Genomic DNA, 14546 nt, shown 5'->3' on the forward strand with positions numbered 1-14546 from the left:
CTTATAACAAGCATAACCTGAGACTACCTGCAGTGTTTTCGACGCAGCGCCACCTAGTGGTCAGGTCAGGAGATATGAAAATTTCATATTTTTGCTTATAACTTCTGAATGAGTTGGCCAAAAGATGGATTCATTAGATTCGGTGGCTCATGTAGAGTCAAATGACATACAATTTTCCCATGTCAGCCATTTTAAATTGTTCTAAAATGCTGTATTTTTTTAACGCATTATCGTATTATGAAAATAATTGCAAAAATCTTTGGCTCCATGCCCTGATAGTATTCAAAAAGTTTCGGGCCAGCGCCACCATGTGGTTAAATGTTATAATGAAATATCTAAAAAATGCAAATAACCTTTGAATAAATTAGACTTTTGAAATGAAAGTGGTCTCCTTATATTTTTTGAGTCATTCTGAGAACATCAATACCAATTATACCAAAATTGGCCATATTTCCTGTCCACCATTTTGATTAATGTTGAAAACCTACTTTTTCGAAATCCTCCTAGACCATAAGTCTAATTTTGACCAAATTTGGCTCTGATCATCTTCAGACACAACTGGCCAAAAGTTATGGATTTCGTATATATATATGAAACGGTTCTCATTTAGCGCATCAACAAATTTGCTGGTAAGATTCCAAAATGCATTTGAGGCTATCTCTGCAAAGCTTTGACATATTTGCACCAAACTTGTATGTGCCATTGTCCCCTCACACAGACCATGCCACATTAATTTGGTAACTGCGTCACCTATTGGTCAAGAGTAATAAACCAACCATTAATACTTAAACTAATATAAATGCTAATATCTTTTTATTGCATTAGCCTATTGCAATGGAACTCGTCTCAAAATATTCCCTGGCTTATGTCTGTCACAAACACGCCAGGTTCCACCTCCACACAATCACGGCGCACACCCTGACCTGAGTTCCAACCATCACCACCTGATCCTCATCACCAGTCATCCACCACAGCACCATAAAAACCACACACACGCACCCAGTCATTGACCGGTCACGTTCGCGACAAGATCATTCCTGTGCGCTAACTATTAGGACTTAATCCTCTTTACCTTCTCTCCAAGGATAACCTCCGAAGACTCTTCTTCCATCTTCTCTCCAAGGATTGCACAATATAGAATATCTGTCTATATTGTGCAGCTTCGGGGCATACCATAGCTGGGTGCCCCGTTCGTCCTCCTCGTCCCATGGTGAGTGCCATCCTTCCTTCACGATACCAAATGAAACCACTCACCACTGTTGTGACACTTACTGCGGCTGATGTGTCTCTTCCAGTTTCCGCCCTCCTCGATTCTGGGTCAGCCGGCAACTTCATCTCCGGCACCCTCTGCCGTCAGCTCAGGCTCCCAACCGCGGCCACGCCGGCCGCTTACCAGATCCACACAATCACCGGCAGTCCGTTAAGCAAGAAGTATGTATGCCACTGCGTGGGCCCAATCTCCCTCCAAACAGGAATCCTACATCGCGAGGACATCCATCTGCTGGTTCTGGAGGATTCCACCGCTGACGTCATCTTAGGGCGCCCATGGTTGGAGCAGCACAACCCGGTGATCTCCTGGAAGACAGGAGAAATCCTGAAGTGGGACGAAGCTTGCTTTCAATCATGCATCTCCGGCTGTCCTGTTCCAGTGGAACGTCCCTCCGAACCACTACCAGTCTACTCCACCTCAATTGAAAGCCCAGTCGAGAACCAGTCCATCTCCATACCCCAGTGCTACGCCCCCTTCAGTGATGTCTTCTGCCCGAAGCGGGCCTCCAAGCTGCCTCCACACGGGCCGTGGGACTGTGCTATAGATCTGCCGCCGGGTGAACCAGTGACTAGTGGACGGATCTATCCCCTATCTGTTCCCGAGGAGAAGGCCATGGAGGAGTACATCAGGGAGGCGCTGGCTCAAGGATACATCTGCCCATCTACCTCCTCTGCTGCTTCGAGTTTCTTCTTCGTGGCCAAGAAGGATGGAGGTTTACGGCCTTGTATTGATTATAGGGCTCTTAACAAGATAACACAGAAGTTTCGTTATCCTCTTCCCCTCGTCCCAGCGGCCCTAGAACATCTCCGTGGTGCCACTGTGTTCTCCAAGTTGGACCTCCGCAGCGCGTATAACCTCATCCGGATACGCGAGGGGGACGAGTGGAAGACCGCCTTCATCACCCCTACTGGTCACTACGAGTACTGTGTTATGCCGTATCCGATTTCTTGGCGCCGTTACAGGATGGCTGCCTCCGTGACGTGCTCTGCATATGTTTTTGTCTTTTTGTTAGTTTGTCCTGTCTTTAGTTATATTCCTGCAATCAGTTTCACCAGGGATGAACTGCTGAACATTCGGCAGAACGCACCACAAGATGTTTTTCCGGATTTCAATTATTCAGACGTTTTACTGAATATTGTTATTGGAGGAGCAGCGGCGCTGATCAAACGCTTCAGGACGCGCAGGCGGGGAAAGCGAGCGGGAGCGCTCAGACTCAGGAAGCGCGGATTTCGAACGGCGTTGCCTAGCATCCATCTGGCAAATCTATGCTCTCTACCCAACAAAACGGACGAACTCCTTCTGCTTTCTCGGACAAATAAGGATTTCACACACTCTGCTGCTCTGTGTTACACTGAAACCTGGCTGAATGACGCCATACCGGACAGCGCGCTCCATCTGCCGGGCTTTCAGCTGTTTAGAGCGGATCGCGACGCAGAATCAACGGGGAACTCGCTGAGCAGATCACAGAGACAGAACAACAACACCCAGACTCTGTTTTAATCATTCTCGGGGACTTTAATAAAGCCAATCTCTCCCGTGAACTGTCAAAATACAGACAGCATGTTACCTGTCCCACCAGAGACAGTAATATATTAGATCACTGTTACACAACAATAAAGGATGCATATCACTCTGTTCCACGAGCAGCTTTGGGACGTTCTGATCACCTTCTGGTTCATCTTATACCGACCTACAGGCAGAAACTAAAATCAGCTAAACCTGTATTAAGGACTGTAAAAAGATGGACTAATGAAGCAGAGCTGGATTTACAATCTTGTTTTGACCTTGTTTTGCAGCGATTCCTTGTCTTCGCTAACTTTTATAGACTATTCATTCAGAATTTTAGTACTATCACCAGTCCTCTAACCAACCTCCTTCGTCAGAAGCCCAAGTCCCTGTCATGGACTCTTGCCGCCACCGAAGCCTTCCAGGCCTTGAAGCTGGCCTTTACGACCGCCCCACTCCTCGTGCATCCAAACCCCGATCTGCCATTCGTCGTGGAGGTGGACGCCTCTACCACCGGAGTGGGTGCGGTCCTGTGTCAGCAGCAGGGGACGCCCAGCCGCCTCCATCCATGTGCCTTCTTCTCCAGGAAGCTCAACCCGGCGGAGGTTAATTACGACATTGGTAACAGGGAGCTACTTGCCATCAAGCTTGCCCTGGAGGAGTGGAGACATTGGCTGGAGGGAGCCAAACATCCTTTTCAAGTTCTCACTGACCATAAAAATCTGAGCAGCCAAGAGACTCAACCCCAGACAAGCCCGCTGGGCGCTATTCTTCACCCGCTTCCAGTTCTCCATCACCTACCGCCCTGGGGCAAAGAATGTTAAGGCCGATGCTCTGTCCAGATGTTACTCACCCGAAGAGAGACCTGAGAACCCCGAACCCTTCCTTCCGGACAAGGTCATAGTCGCTCCTATCACCTGGTCTGCAGAGACCCTACCTCCAGCCGAAGCTCCTAACAACACTCCGCCGGGTTGCCCACCAGGACACCAGTACATCCCTAGGACACGTCGCACTCCACTCATCCACTCCACCCATACATCACTTGGCACTGGTCACCCGGGGGTCAATGAAACCCTCTCGTTGCTACGGGAACGCTTCTGGTGGCCCAACATGGCCTCCGATGTCAGAAGGTACGTGAGTGGATGTAACAGCTGCGCCATGTCCAAGAGTCCTCGCCATCTACCATCTGGCAAACTCCATCCTCTGCCCGTTCCCAATCGCCCGTGGTCACACCTAGGAGTGGATTTCATGACAGACCTTCCACCCTCTGATAACAACACATGTATTCTTATTATTGTGGATAGATTTTCTAAAGCTTGTCGTCTTCTTCCTCTGAAGGGTCTCCCCACTGCCATGGAAACGGCAGAACTGATGTTTAACCATGTCTTCAGGTACTTCGGCATTCCAGAGGACATAGTGTCGGATCGGGGCCCCCAGTTCATCTCCCGGGTATGGAAAGCATTTCACTCCCTCCTAGGTGTGGCCATCAGCCTGTCCTCCGGCTACCACCCACAATCCAACGGGCAGACTGAAATGAAGGGCCAGGAGATCGGACGCTTCCTCCGTACCTTCTGTCACGGCCACCAGAACTCCTGGAACCAATTCCTGGGATGGGCCGAGTAAGCACAGAACTCCCTCCGTCAACCCACCACCGGACTCACACCCTTCCAGTGCGTACTCTGCTACCAGCCACCTCTATTCCCCTGGTCAGGAGATCCCTCTGATGTTCCCCGCGGTCGGCTATTGGTTCCAGGAGAGCGAGAGGGTCTGGGACGCGGCCCATCACCAACTGCAACGGGCGCTCCGTAGACGCAGGACGGCAGCCAACCTTCGCCGTTCCGAGGCTCCCCAGTATCAACCCGGTCAGAAGGTCTGGCTGTCTACCCGGGACATCCGCCTGCGTCTACCCTGCCGCAAGCTCAGTCCCAGGTTCATTAGCCCGTTCACAATCACCCAGCAGATCAATCCGGTCACCTACAAAGTTCAACTTCCCCCTGAGTACCGGATTCACCCCACTTTCCACGTCTTACTCTTGAAACCTCACCATCCTTCTGTTCTTCCCTCCACAGAACCTGGCGAGACAGAAGCCCCCCCTCCTCTCCTCCTAGATGACGGTGCAGCCTACTCGGTCAAGGACATCCTGGACTCCCGGCGGCGCGTTGGGCAGCTGGAGTACTTAGTGGACTGGGAAGGATACGGTCCAGAGGAACGCTCCTGGGTCCCACGCAACGACATCTTGGATCCCGCCTTACTGGAAACCTTCCACTCCAGACACCCCAATCGACCAGCTCCCAGGGGAAGAGGACGCCCACCACGACGTCGGGGTCCCCGGCCCTCAGGAGCGGGCCCTGGGGAGGGGAGTACTGTCACAAACACGCCAGGTTCCACCTCCACACAATCACGGCGCACACCCTCACCTGAGTTCAAACCATCAACACCTGATCCTCATCACCAGTCATCCACCACAGCACCATAAAAACCACACGCACCCAGTCATTGTCCGGTCACGTTCACGACAAGATCATTCCTGTGCGTTAACTATTAGGACTAACTCCTCTTTACCTTCTCTCCAAGGATAACCTCCGAAGACTCTTCTTCCATCTTCTCTCCAAGGATTGCCTCCAAGATCCTCCAAGCCCCTACGGTGCGTGTGTTTGGTCAATACCTTCCCGGCACGGATCCCAACACCCATCCACTCCTCACTTCCCGCTCCTCTGCTTGTGTCTATTCAATAAATACTAACTTCATCTGTTACTCCTCTGTCTCCGAGTGATCCGTAACAATGCCGACAACATGCCAAAGTGATTTATTTTGATTTGTTAAAAACCTACTTTTTCGAATTCATCCAACCATTGGTCTGATTTTCACCAAAATCGAGTCAGATGATCTTCAGACTGTGCTGACAAAAAGTAATGGATTTTGTGTCGATAGACTAAAATATTTAGGGGCCAAGCACATACATTTTTTCTTCTTCTTTGTCCACCACAAGTCTATGGCAGCCCATAGAACCGATTGCAGGAAAGTTGTGAATCTTGGCACACTGATAGAGGAAAGTCCCAACATTTAACCAGAGTGAATTTGGAATTCCCCAAGTCAAACGATCTAGCATCAACACTTGTCGAAAGTTGCACTCATGTTTATGCTAATAACGTTTGAACCGTAGGCCAGAAAATGAAATTTCCTCTGAATCCTTGGCTCATGCCAAGTCGAATGAACCCCAGAATTAAAAAATCGCAATGTTTAGTTTTTTTTGCTATTTTCAAACCTACTTTTTCGAACCCGTCCTAGACGGTTTGTCTGATTCTCACCAAAATGAGAACGGATAGGTGTATTGAGACCAGACTTGGTGTGTGTTATAACAAGCACCACCTGAGACTACCTGCAGTGAAATAAACCAATCATTAACCATTAATAATTACACTTAAAAAAAATGCTAATAATTTATTGCATCGGTGTATTGCAATGAAACTGGTCTCAAAATATTCCCTTCCTTATCACGACAACATAGATACCAAAAATGCCACAGTAAGCTGAACTTCCTGTCTGCCATTTTATGTTGAAAATCTACTTGTTAGAACTCCTCATCAATCATTGGTCCGATTTTCAGCAAAATTGAGTCAGATGATCTTAATACTGTGCTGAAAAATTATGGATTTTGTCGATAGACAAAAACGTTTTCGCATACCACAGCGATGAATTTGAGGCATGATGCTAAAAAGACACTTGAGGCTGTGTCTCTGCAATGCTTTGGCATATTGACACCAAACTTTGTGTGTGTCATTGACAAGTCACACAGAGTACACCAAATTTATTTGATAACAGTGCCACCTATTGGTCAAACTTGATAAGCAAAGTAATAATGCTACTAAAGGTTGCATTTCTGTTTTTTTTAGCCATTTAGGAAAATAATCCTAATATTGCTGTTATTGCACCTTGATGCATTTGGTCTGATGCTGCATGCCTTGCTTAGCTCCTCAATTTGCCATTGGAGTGCTTGGCCCTGTAATTGCTACTTGCAGCTGTGACGGCCCTTGTGTGATTGTTAATTATCTTTGTTCTGTTGAGGTGATTGCTGATTGGGTGCACCTGGATCCTGTGAGTGGTGCACCTGGAACCTATGAACTAGTGGAGATAAAGCTCCACTTGGTCAAACTACTCGGGCAGTCTCTTCTCTGCAATCCAGACGTCATCCATGGCCTGATCACTCCGACTACTATATTTTGTTTTGGGTTTATTTGTGTTATAGAGACTTACCATCTGCGTTTAAATAGTTATGTTTGGTGACTCTTTTGTTAAATAAATCACCTTTTGATTATTTATGCTGCCTCGTTCCCTCTTTTGTCATGACCCTTGAGCCAGGTTGTGACAAAATGGGGGCTCGTCTCGGTCTTAGAATTCGGGCAATTTAATAAGATATCAATGTTTAATATGTAGGCCTATGTATGAGGATCTAGTTGTTGGGAGCGTGGCAGCCCGGGGGAATGGTAAGAAGTTTGTTTTACTTTGGTAATTGTTTGTTTGTTTGTTCATTTGGGGTAGTGCTGTGGTGATGGTTTGTTGGTTGAGCAGGGTAAGAGAAGGTTTGTTTTGGCATTTGAAAAACTTGTAGGTGAATTGTTTGTTTTTTGTTTTGTTTTCAAATTATTGTTGTTGCTACAGTCAACAGATAATCCAGGTGACTGTTGTGGGTCCTTGTGTGCATATTGTTGTCAAAAGCAGTTGGAGTTTTCTCTTGTAGGCTGTAGCGACGGTCCACTTTTGGGCTTATTGTGGGGTCCTTGGTAGTGTTGTGGTGAACGTGGGTGAAGTTTTTAGCTTGGGAGCATGTCCGTGGTTCTGGGAGGGTCGCTAGTGTGCTAGTTGCTCTTCCAAGCCAGCGGTCATTAGTGCATAAATACCCACCACAAGTAGCTGCATGAAGACTAGGGATGAGTTAGTTAGCTGGGTTGATCAAGATAGCGGGAAAACTCCATACCACGTGAGGTTTAGTCCTTTTAGTACGCACGAGGAAGCCACACTGTCTTGCTGGGTCTGTTGCTGTGGTTTTGATGTGCCAATTGTAATTAGGTGTAATGGCAGATTGTGATGCATTTATTGCAGCTCCGTCTGAAGAGGCGTTGGAGCGTTGTACTAGAGAGCAGCTACTGAAGATTGCAGAGCACTTCTCTAAAGTGGTAGGGGACAAACGCCTTAAAGAGAACATTAAGGTAGTTTTGAAGTCTGAGTTGAGGGAGAAGGGTGTGTTGGCTGTAGACAAGAAAGATGATTCTCCAGTTTGTGCTGGTGTACTTATCCAGACTCAGGGCTTAACGTTTGACCAACAAAAGGAACTGTTGTTGATTCAGCTTGATCATGACAAATGTAAACATGAGTTGCAAATTAAAAAGCAGATTGAGGTGGAGAGGATTCGGCAAGAAATAGAGCAGGCCAAATTAGATCTGGAAGGGCACCGCTTATCTTTGGCAAATAATAGTAAGGGGTCCACTGAAGATCAGAGCGGGCAGTTGTCTAGAGCTATGTGTTCCTTTGATATTAATAATTTAAGACTACTGCCACAGTTTAATGAAAAGGACCCGGATACTTTTTTTATATTTTTTGAGCGTGTTGCTAAAGCTAGAGGTTGGCCTGATGCAGATTGTGCTTTGATGCTTCAGTGTGTGCTGACAGGACGAGCGCAGGAAGCTTATTCATCCTTGAGCACAGAAGATAACTCTAGCTTTGTAAAAATCAAGTCTGCTGTGTTAAAGGCGTATGAGCTGGTACCAGAAGCGTATCGCCAACGTTTTAGGTCCTGGGAAAGACGCACTGGTCAAACTTATATGGAGTTTGTTCGGGACGTAACTGGTCATTTTAAACGTTGGTTGGATGCACTGGAGGTCACTACTTTTGGGCATCTGTGTGACCTTGTTGTTTTGGAGCAGTTCAAAAACATGCTTCCTGGCTACATTGCAACATATGTTCGTGAGAGAAAGTGCGTCACGGCGGCAGGTGTGGCTGCATTAGCAGATGAGTAGTTGTTACTCCATAAAGGGAGATTTAGAGAGCGTGCTATAACACGTGAGCCTTCTTGGAGAGCTGGTGCACCGAAGTTAAAAGCAGTATCACAAGGTAATGTTGACACTAACTGTAACTACTGTCATGAAGAGGGTCACTGGAAGGCTGATTGTCCGCTGCTGCATTTTAGAAAAAAAAAGTACTATCTAAGGTTAATCCTGTGGCAGCAGCTGCACCGGTTGTTACGGACTGTGTGTCTGAGTTACTTACAGCGGAGCTTGAACCGGATGTCTTGGCAGCTTTTTCACCTTTTATTAGAGATGGGTTTGTGTCACTGGTAGGAAGTGAGGTTAGGGTTCCAGTAAAAATTCTGAGGGACACAGGGGCCTATGACTCTTATATTGTGGGATCTGTGTTGTCGTTGTCAGAAGAAACTTAAACGGGTGACTGCATACTAAGTCGTGGCATGGGTTTAACTGTTTTGCCCATACGTTACATAAGTTGATCTTGGACTGTGAACTGGTAAAAGGAGAGGTAAAGGTAGGAGTGCGTCCAGTGTTGCCCATTGAGGGGATTCATTTCATTCTGGGTAACGGGCTGGCCGGTAGCCATGTTTGGGCTGACACTACTCCCTTGCCAGTCATTGCATCTTGCCCAGTTAAGTCTGTTGTTGACCATATTGCCGCTGATAAACCTCAAGTTTTCTCAGCCTGTGTAAGTACACGAGCTATGAGTAAAGCTCAGTCTCAGAGGGAATCTGATGAGAGTGAAGTAGTGTTCGTGACTCCATCGATGTCGGACTTTCCACTATCGGTGTCAAAAATTGAGTTGATACAGGAACAGCAAAGTGATTCTTCCCTTAAAGAAATGTTTAATTTTGTTGTATCTGCTAAGGAGACCAACAGTGTAGCAAGTGGGTATTTTGTACAAAAAGGCTTGTTGCTTAGGAAATGGTTGATTCTGGGTACTGACTTTGTTGGGGATGCTATCGTTCAGTTGGTGGTACCGACTAAATTTCGTCCCCTTGTCTTAAAAGTCGCTCATGATGAGAGTGGGCACTTTGGTGTGAAAAAGACTTATCTTGGAGTCTTGAAGCATTTCTTTTGGCCACGGTTGAAAAAAGACCTTGCAGAATACATTAAGACATGTCACGTGTGTCAGTTAACCGGTAAGCCCAATCAGTATGTTAAACCTGCTCTATTACAACTCATTTTGGTTAGGAATGAGCCATTTCAGCACCTGATTGTGGACTGTGTGGGTCCGTTACCATGCTCTAAGTCTGGCTGTAAATACCTGCTGTCTGTTATGTGTCAGAAAACTCGGTATCCTGCTGCGTATCCATTGAGGGCAATTACCACTAAGGCGGTAGTGAAAGCTCTAAGTCAGTTCATTTCGGTCTTTGGCATTCCGAAGGTCATCCAGAGCGATCAGGGGTCCAATTTTTCTTAGCACATGTTTGATCAAATTTTGAAGTTGTTGCGTGTCCGTCATAACCAGTCATCAGCCTATCATGCACAGAGTCAGGGGGCTTTGGAAAGATTCCATCAGACTTTGAAGTCTCTCCTGCGTGCATATTGCACAGAGCTGGATAGAGACCGGGAGGAGGGTCTTCCCTGGCTTATGTTGGCTGCAAGAGAAGCTGTGCAGGAAAGTATAGGTTTTATTCCTAATGACTTGGTTTTTGGACACAAAGTGCGTGGACCCTTGGCTGTTTTAAAGGATGGTTTGGTGGAGGCAGAACCACCCAGAAATTTGGTTGATTTTGTCAATGGCTTTAAACATCGTCTGTTTGTAGCAGGTGAAATGGCGAGGGAGAAATTGCAAGTGTCACAGAGTAAGATGAAAAATATCTATGATCGCCGTGCGGAGCATCAAGAGTTTAGTCCGGGAGATCAAGTGCTTGCACTGATGCCTGTGGTGAGCTTCAACTGTGTTGATAGCGCCACAGTTTGATAAAACATTCATGCTCCAAGTAGATGCAAGTCAGGTGGGTGCAGGTGCTGTTTTGTTACAGGAGGATGATCGGGGAATGGTGAGACCAGTTAGCTTCTTTTCCAAAAAATTCAACCGTTATCAGCTCAATTATTCAGTGATAGAGAAAGAAGCGCTGGCACTTGTTTGGGCTTTGCAGCACTTTGAGGTGTACATTGGAGGAGGGCGGCCACTTGTTGTGTACACCGATCACAATCCGTTGACATTTTTACAGTCACTGAAGTGTCCTAATCAGAGACTCATGAGGTGGTCGTTGTCTTTGCAAGCCTACGCACTGGAGATTAGACATATTAAAGGTGTAGACAACGTAATAGCAGACGCGTTATCACGTGCCCCTATGCTTTAAGTGTTAATGCCGCTTCTTGTTGTCTTAAGACCTGTTTTTCCTATGCCCGTTTTCTTAATTTGATTCCCAGGTCGGGGTTGCTGAAGATGGAATGGAGGGTAGCAGTAGTCTAAACGCAATTTTATTGTATATTTCGGCTGTGTATATATGTACGTGTGTGACGGCCCTTGTGTGATTAATTATCTTTGTTCTGTTGAGGTGATTGCTGATTGGGTGCACCTGGATCCTGTGAGTGGTGCACCTGGAACCTATGAACCAGTGGAGATGAAGCTCCACTTGGTCAAACTACTCGGGCAGTCTCTTCTCTGCAATCCAGACGTCATCCATGGCCTGATGCGTTTAAATAGTTATGTTTGGTGACTCTTTTGTTAAATAAATGACCTTTTGATTATTTATGCTGCCTCGTTCCCTCTTTTGTCATGACCCTTGAGCCAGGTTGTGACAAGCTATATTTATTGTTATTTTTGGTCTTATGAAGTATTCTAATTAGTTGAGATTGGTGGATTTTTGTTAAATGTGAACCAAAATCATCACAATTGTGATGGGTGCTAGGGTGCGCTACCATTACAGAAATGGTGCCCGTACAGAGACTTGAACATTTATGTCTTGAACCTGAAGATTTGACATGAACTTGAATATTTATTACTTAACCTGAACTTTACTATTTATCTCATGAATTTAAAAATTTCTCTCCCTTTAACATTTAACTTTAACATTGTGGGTTTTTCTAAATATGGAATACTTGATGTTGCATTTTCAATGTGCTGTGTGGAAGAAAAAAAGTGAAAAGTGTTGAAAATTGAGACTGTGGAAATTGTACTCTATCCATTGTACACTTTTGTTTTATTTTTTTATTCTATACCCCCAACCCTTAAAAAAAACACTGTCATTCCAAGTAACTCATCTCATCTACTGATTATTCACACAACATTTGACAAACAAAACCATGGCCACTATCCCTCCTTTATTGTTGACCTCTGTGGAAATTGAACTTGTGCGTTGCCAACACTTTTTTTTCTTGTCTACATCACCTGGCTGCTGATGTAAAATGTTGAGAAATTCAAATATAGAATAATAAATAAATATAATAAAATAAAGACTGCAAGTGATGTCACTAGCGGAAGTGCAAGTGTCTTGAGAGTGCAAGTATGCAGCCAGACACTCGCAAAGTTATCAACATTTTTTTATAGTCTATTTTCTGCTGTTACATCAGGGTTTAATTTGTTGTCTTTTAACCTTTTTATGAGTTACGAACAACATAACAGTTTTTGCTTGTATTTCAGAGTTAATTGAAGAAAATGAGGACAATGAAGAATTGAGAGAGCACTTCAAAGTTGAGGGAAAAAATCAATTCAAAACTGAAGAAGAACCTTTGAAGTGCTTTCAAAGCAAACAGCTCATATTAAAGAAAACAGGAGCCAAGAAATCTTTCACCTGCACTCAGTGTGGAAAGAGATTGACATGCAAATATAATCTTGATGTTCACATGAGACTTCATACCGGAGAGAAACCATACAAGTGTTCACTCTGTGAGAAGAGTTTCAGTCGATCAGATCACCTGAAAAGACATGAGATAAATCACTCTGAAAAGAAACCATACAAGTGTTCACACTGTGACAAGAGATTCAGTCGATCAGATCGCCTAAAAAAACATGATATAATTCACTCTGGAGAGAAGCTATACAAGTGTTCACACTGTGACAAGAGATTCAGTCAGTCAGATCACCTAAAAAAACATGAGATGAAACACTCTGAAAAGAAACCGTACACATGTGATCAGTGCGGGAAGAGTTTCTCACAATCAGCTAAACTTATGCATCATATGAACATCCACACTAGAGAAAAACCATTCACTTGTATTCAGTGCGGGAAGAGTTTCTCAAAATCATCAAAACTTAAGCATCATATGAACATCCACACTGGAGAGAAACCTTACACGTGTGATCAATGTGGGAAGAGTTTCTCACAATCATCAAAACTTAAGGAGCATGTGAACATCCACACCAGAGAGAAGCTGTATTCATGTGGTCAGTGCGGAAAAACATTTTTGTGGGCTACAAACCTGACTACACACCTAAAAGTTCATTCGAAGGAGAAACCACATTTGTGTTATTTGTGTGGAAAGAGTTTTTCATTATTACAAAGTTTAAAATTGCATCAGAAAATACATGCTGGTGTGAGAGAGTATGTGTGCTATGGGTGTGAGAAGACCTATACTTCAGCGAAGTGTTTAAAAAAGCATGAGAGGATTCACACTGGAGAGAAACCTTACAAGTGTTCACACTGTGACAAGAGATTCAGTGTGTCATCAAGTCTGAAAACACATGAAAGGATTCACACTGGAGAGAAACCTTTCAAGTGTTCGTACTGTAACATGGGATTCAGTATGTCATCAAGTCTGAAAACACATGAGAGGATTCACACTGGAGAGAAACCTTACAAGTGTTCACACTGTGACAAGACATTCAGTCAGTCAGCAAATCTGAAAAAACACGAGAGGATTCACACTGGAGAGAAACCTTACAAGTGTTCACACTGTGACATGAGATTCAGTGTGTCATCAAGTCTGAAAACACATGAAAGGATTCACACTGGAGAGAAACCCTACAAGTGTTCACACTGTGATAAGAGATTCAATCATTCAGTAAGTCTGAAAACACATGAGAAGATCCACACTGGAGTGAATCAATGTAACTGAACTGTATCTGGGAAGTGTTTCAATAATTCATCTTCTGTACACAGTCATACAAAAAACAATCACAGTAAGTAGATCATCTTCAGATCTGATTCGCATCATAAAATGTGACACAATAACGCATCAAGCAGTGAAATATCATCTGAATAAATCTGTTCTAACCAGACATTACAAGTGACTTGACGAAGAAATATCATCTAAAGTTTTCACAGTGAGTAAAAGTTGATCTTCATCTTCAAAACCTGTAGATTCAACTGTGAGATTAAGATCAACTCAAAGATGGAGTTCCTCCCCAAAGAACAATGTCAAATGTTTTGTTCTCGTATGCCATTTTATTTCGTAATATGAATGATATCAGTGTGCTTTCTTATGAGTTTTATATTTTTCAATTGTCTTAAAATGCATATGTGTCACCTGTAATTTGCTTTCTCTTTTTATTAAGGAAAGTAGAAGTTTTTCACAAACCGTTCTTGTTTGAAGAGATGTAGAAGAGACTAGAAAAATTAAGATTGTAATTTTGTTCTTTACAGTTGTTTTCATAAAATAACTGACATAATTTAAATGTAACCTTTGAATGATTGTGTAAATTAGTGCAAATTTCATGATGCGCACAATTGAAACCCCCCTCCACCACCACCACCAAAATTGTTAGTCATGGAATCCCTGATGTCATCCCAGGAACGGTTCTAAACGGTGCTAAATATCCTCAAACGAAAGCACAAAGATCTGGCAAACTATCAAAC

General features: G+C 44.5%; 1 protein-coding gene across 1 annotated transcript in view; it reads left to right on the top strand.

Annotated features, from left to right (window-relative positions):
• The window catches only part of LOC132159851 (zinc finger protein OZF-like), a 31469-nt gene extending 17584 nt beyond the window's left edge, over window positions 1-13885 (top strand). Inside the window, exon 3 of the mRNA XM_059569520.1 lies at window positions 12392-13885. Coding sequence (XP_059425503.1) covers window positions 12392-13806 — 1415 coding nt within the window. The 3' untranslated portion in view covers window positions 13807-13885. The remainder of the gene's footprint in view (window positions 1-12391) is intronic.
• The last annotated feature ends 661 nt before the right edge of the window (window positions 13886-14546 follow it).

Source organism: Carassius carassius, chromosome 1 (assembly GCF_963082965.1).
Source record: "Carassius carassius chromosome 1, fCarCar2.1, whole genome shotgun sequence".
NCBI classification, from domain to species: domain Eukaryota; kingdom Metazoa; phylum Chordata; class Actinopteri; order Cypriniformes; family Cyprinidae; genus Carassius; species Carassius carassius.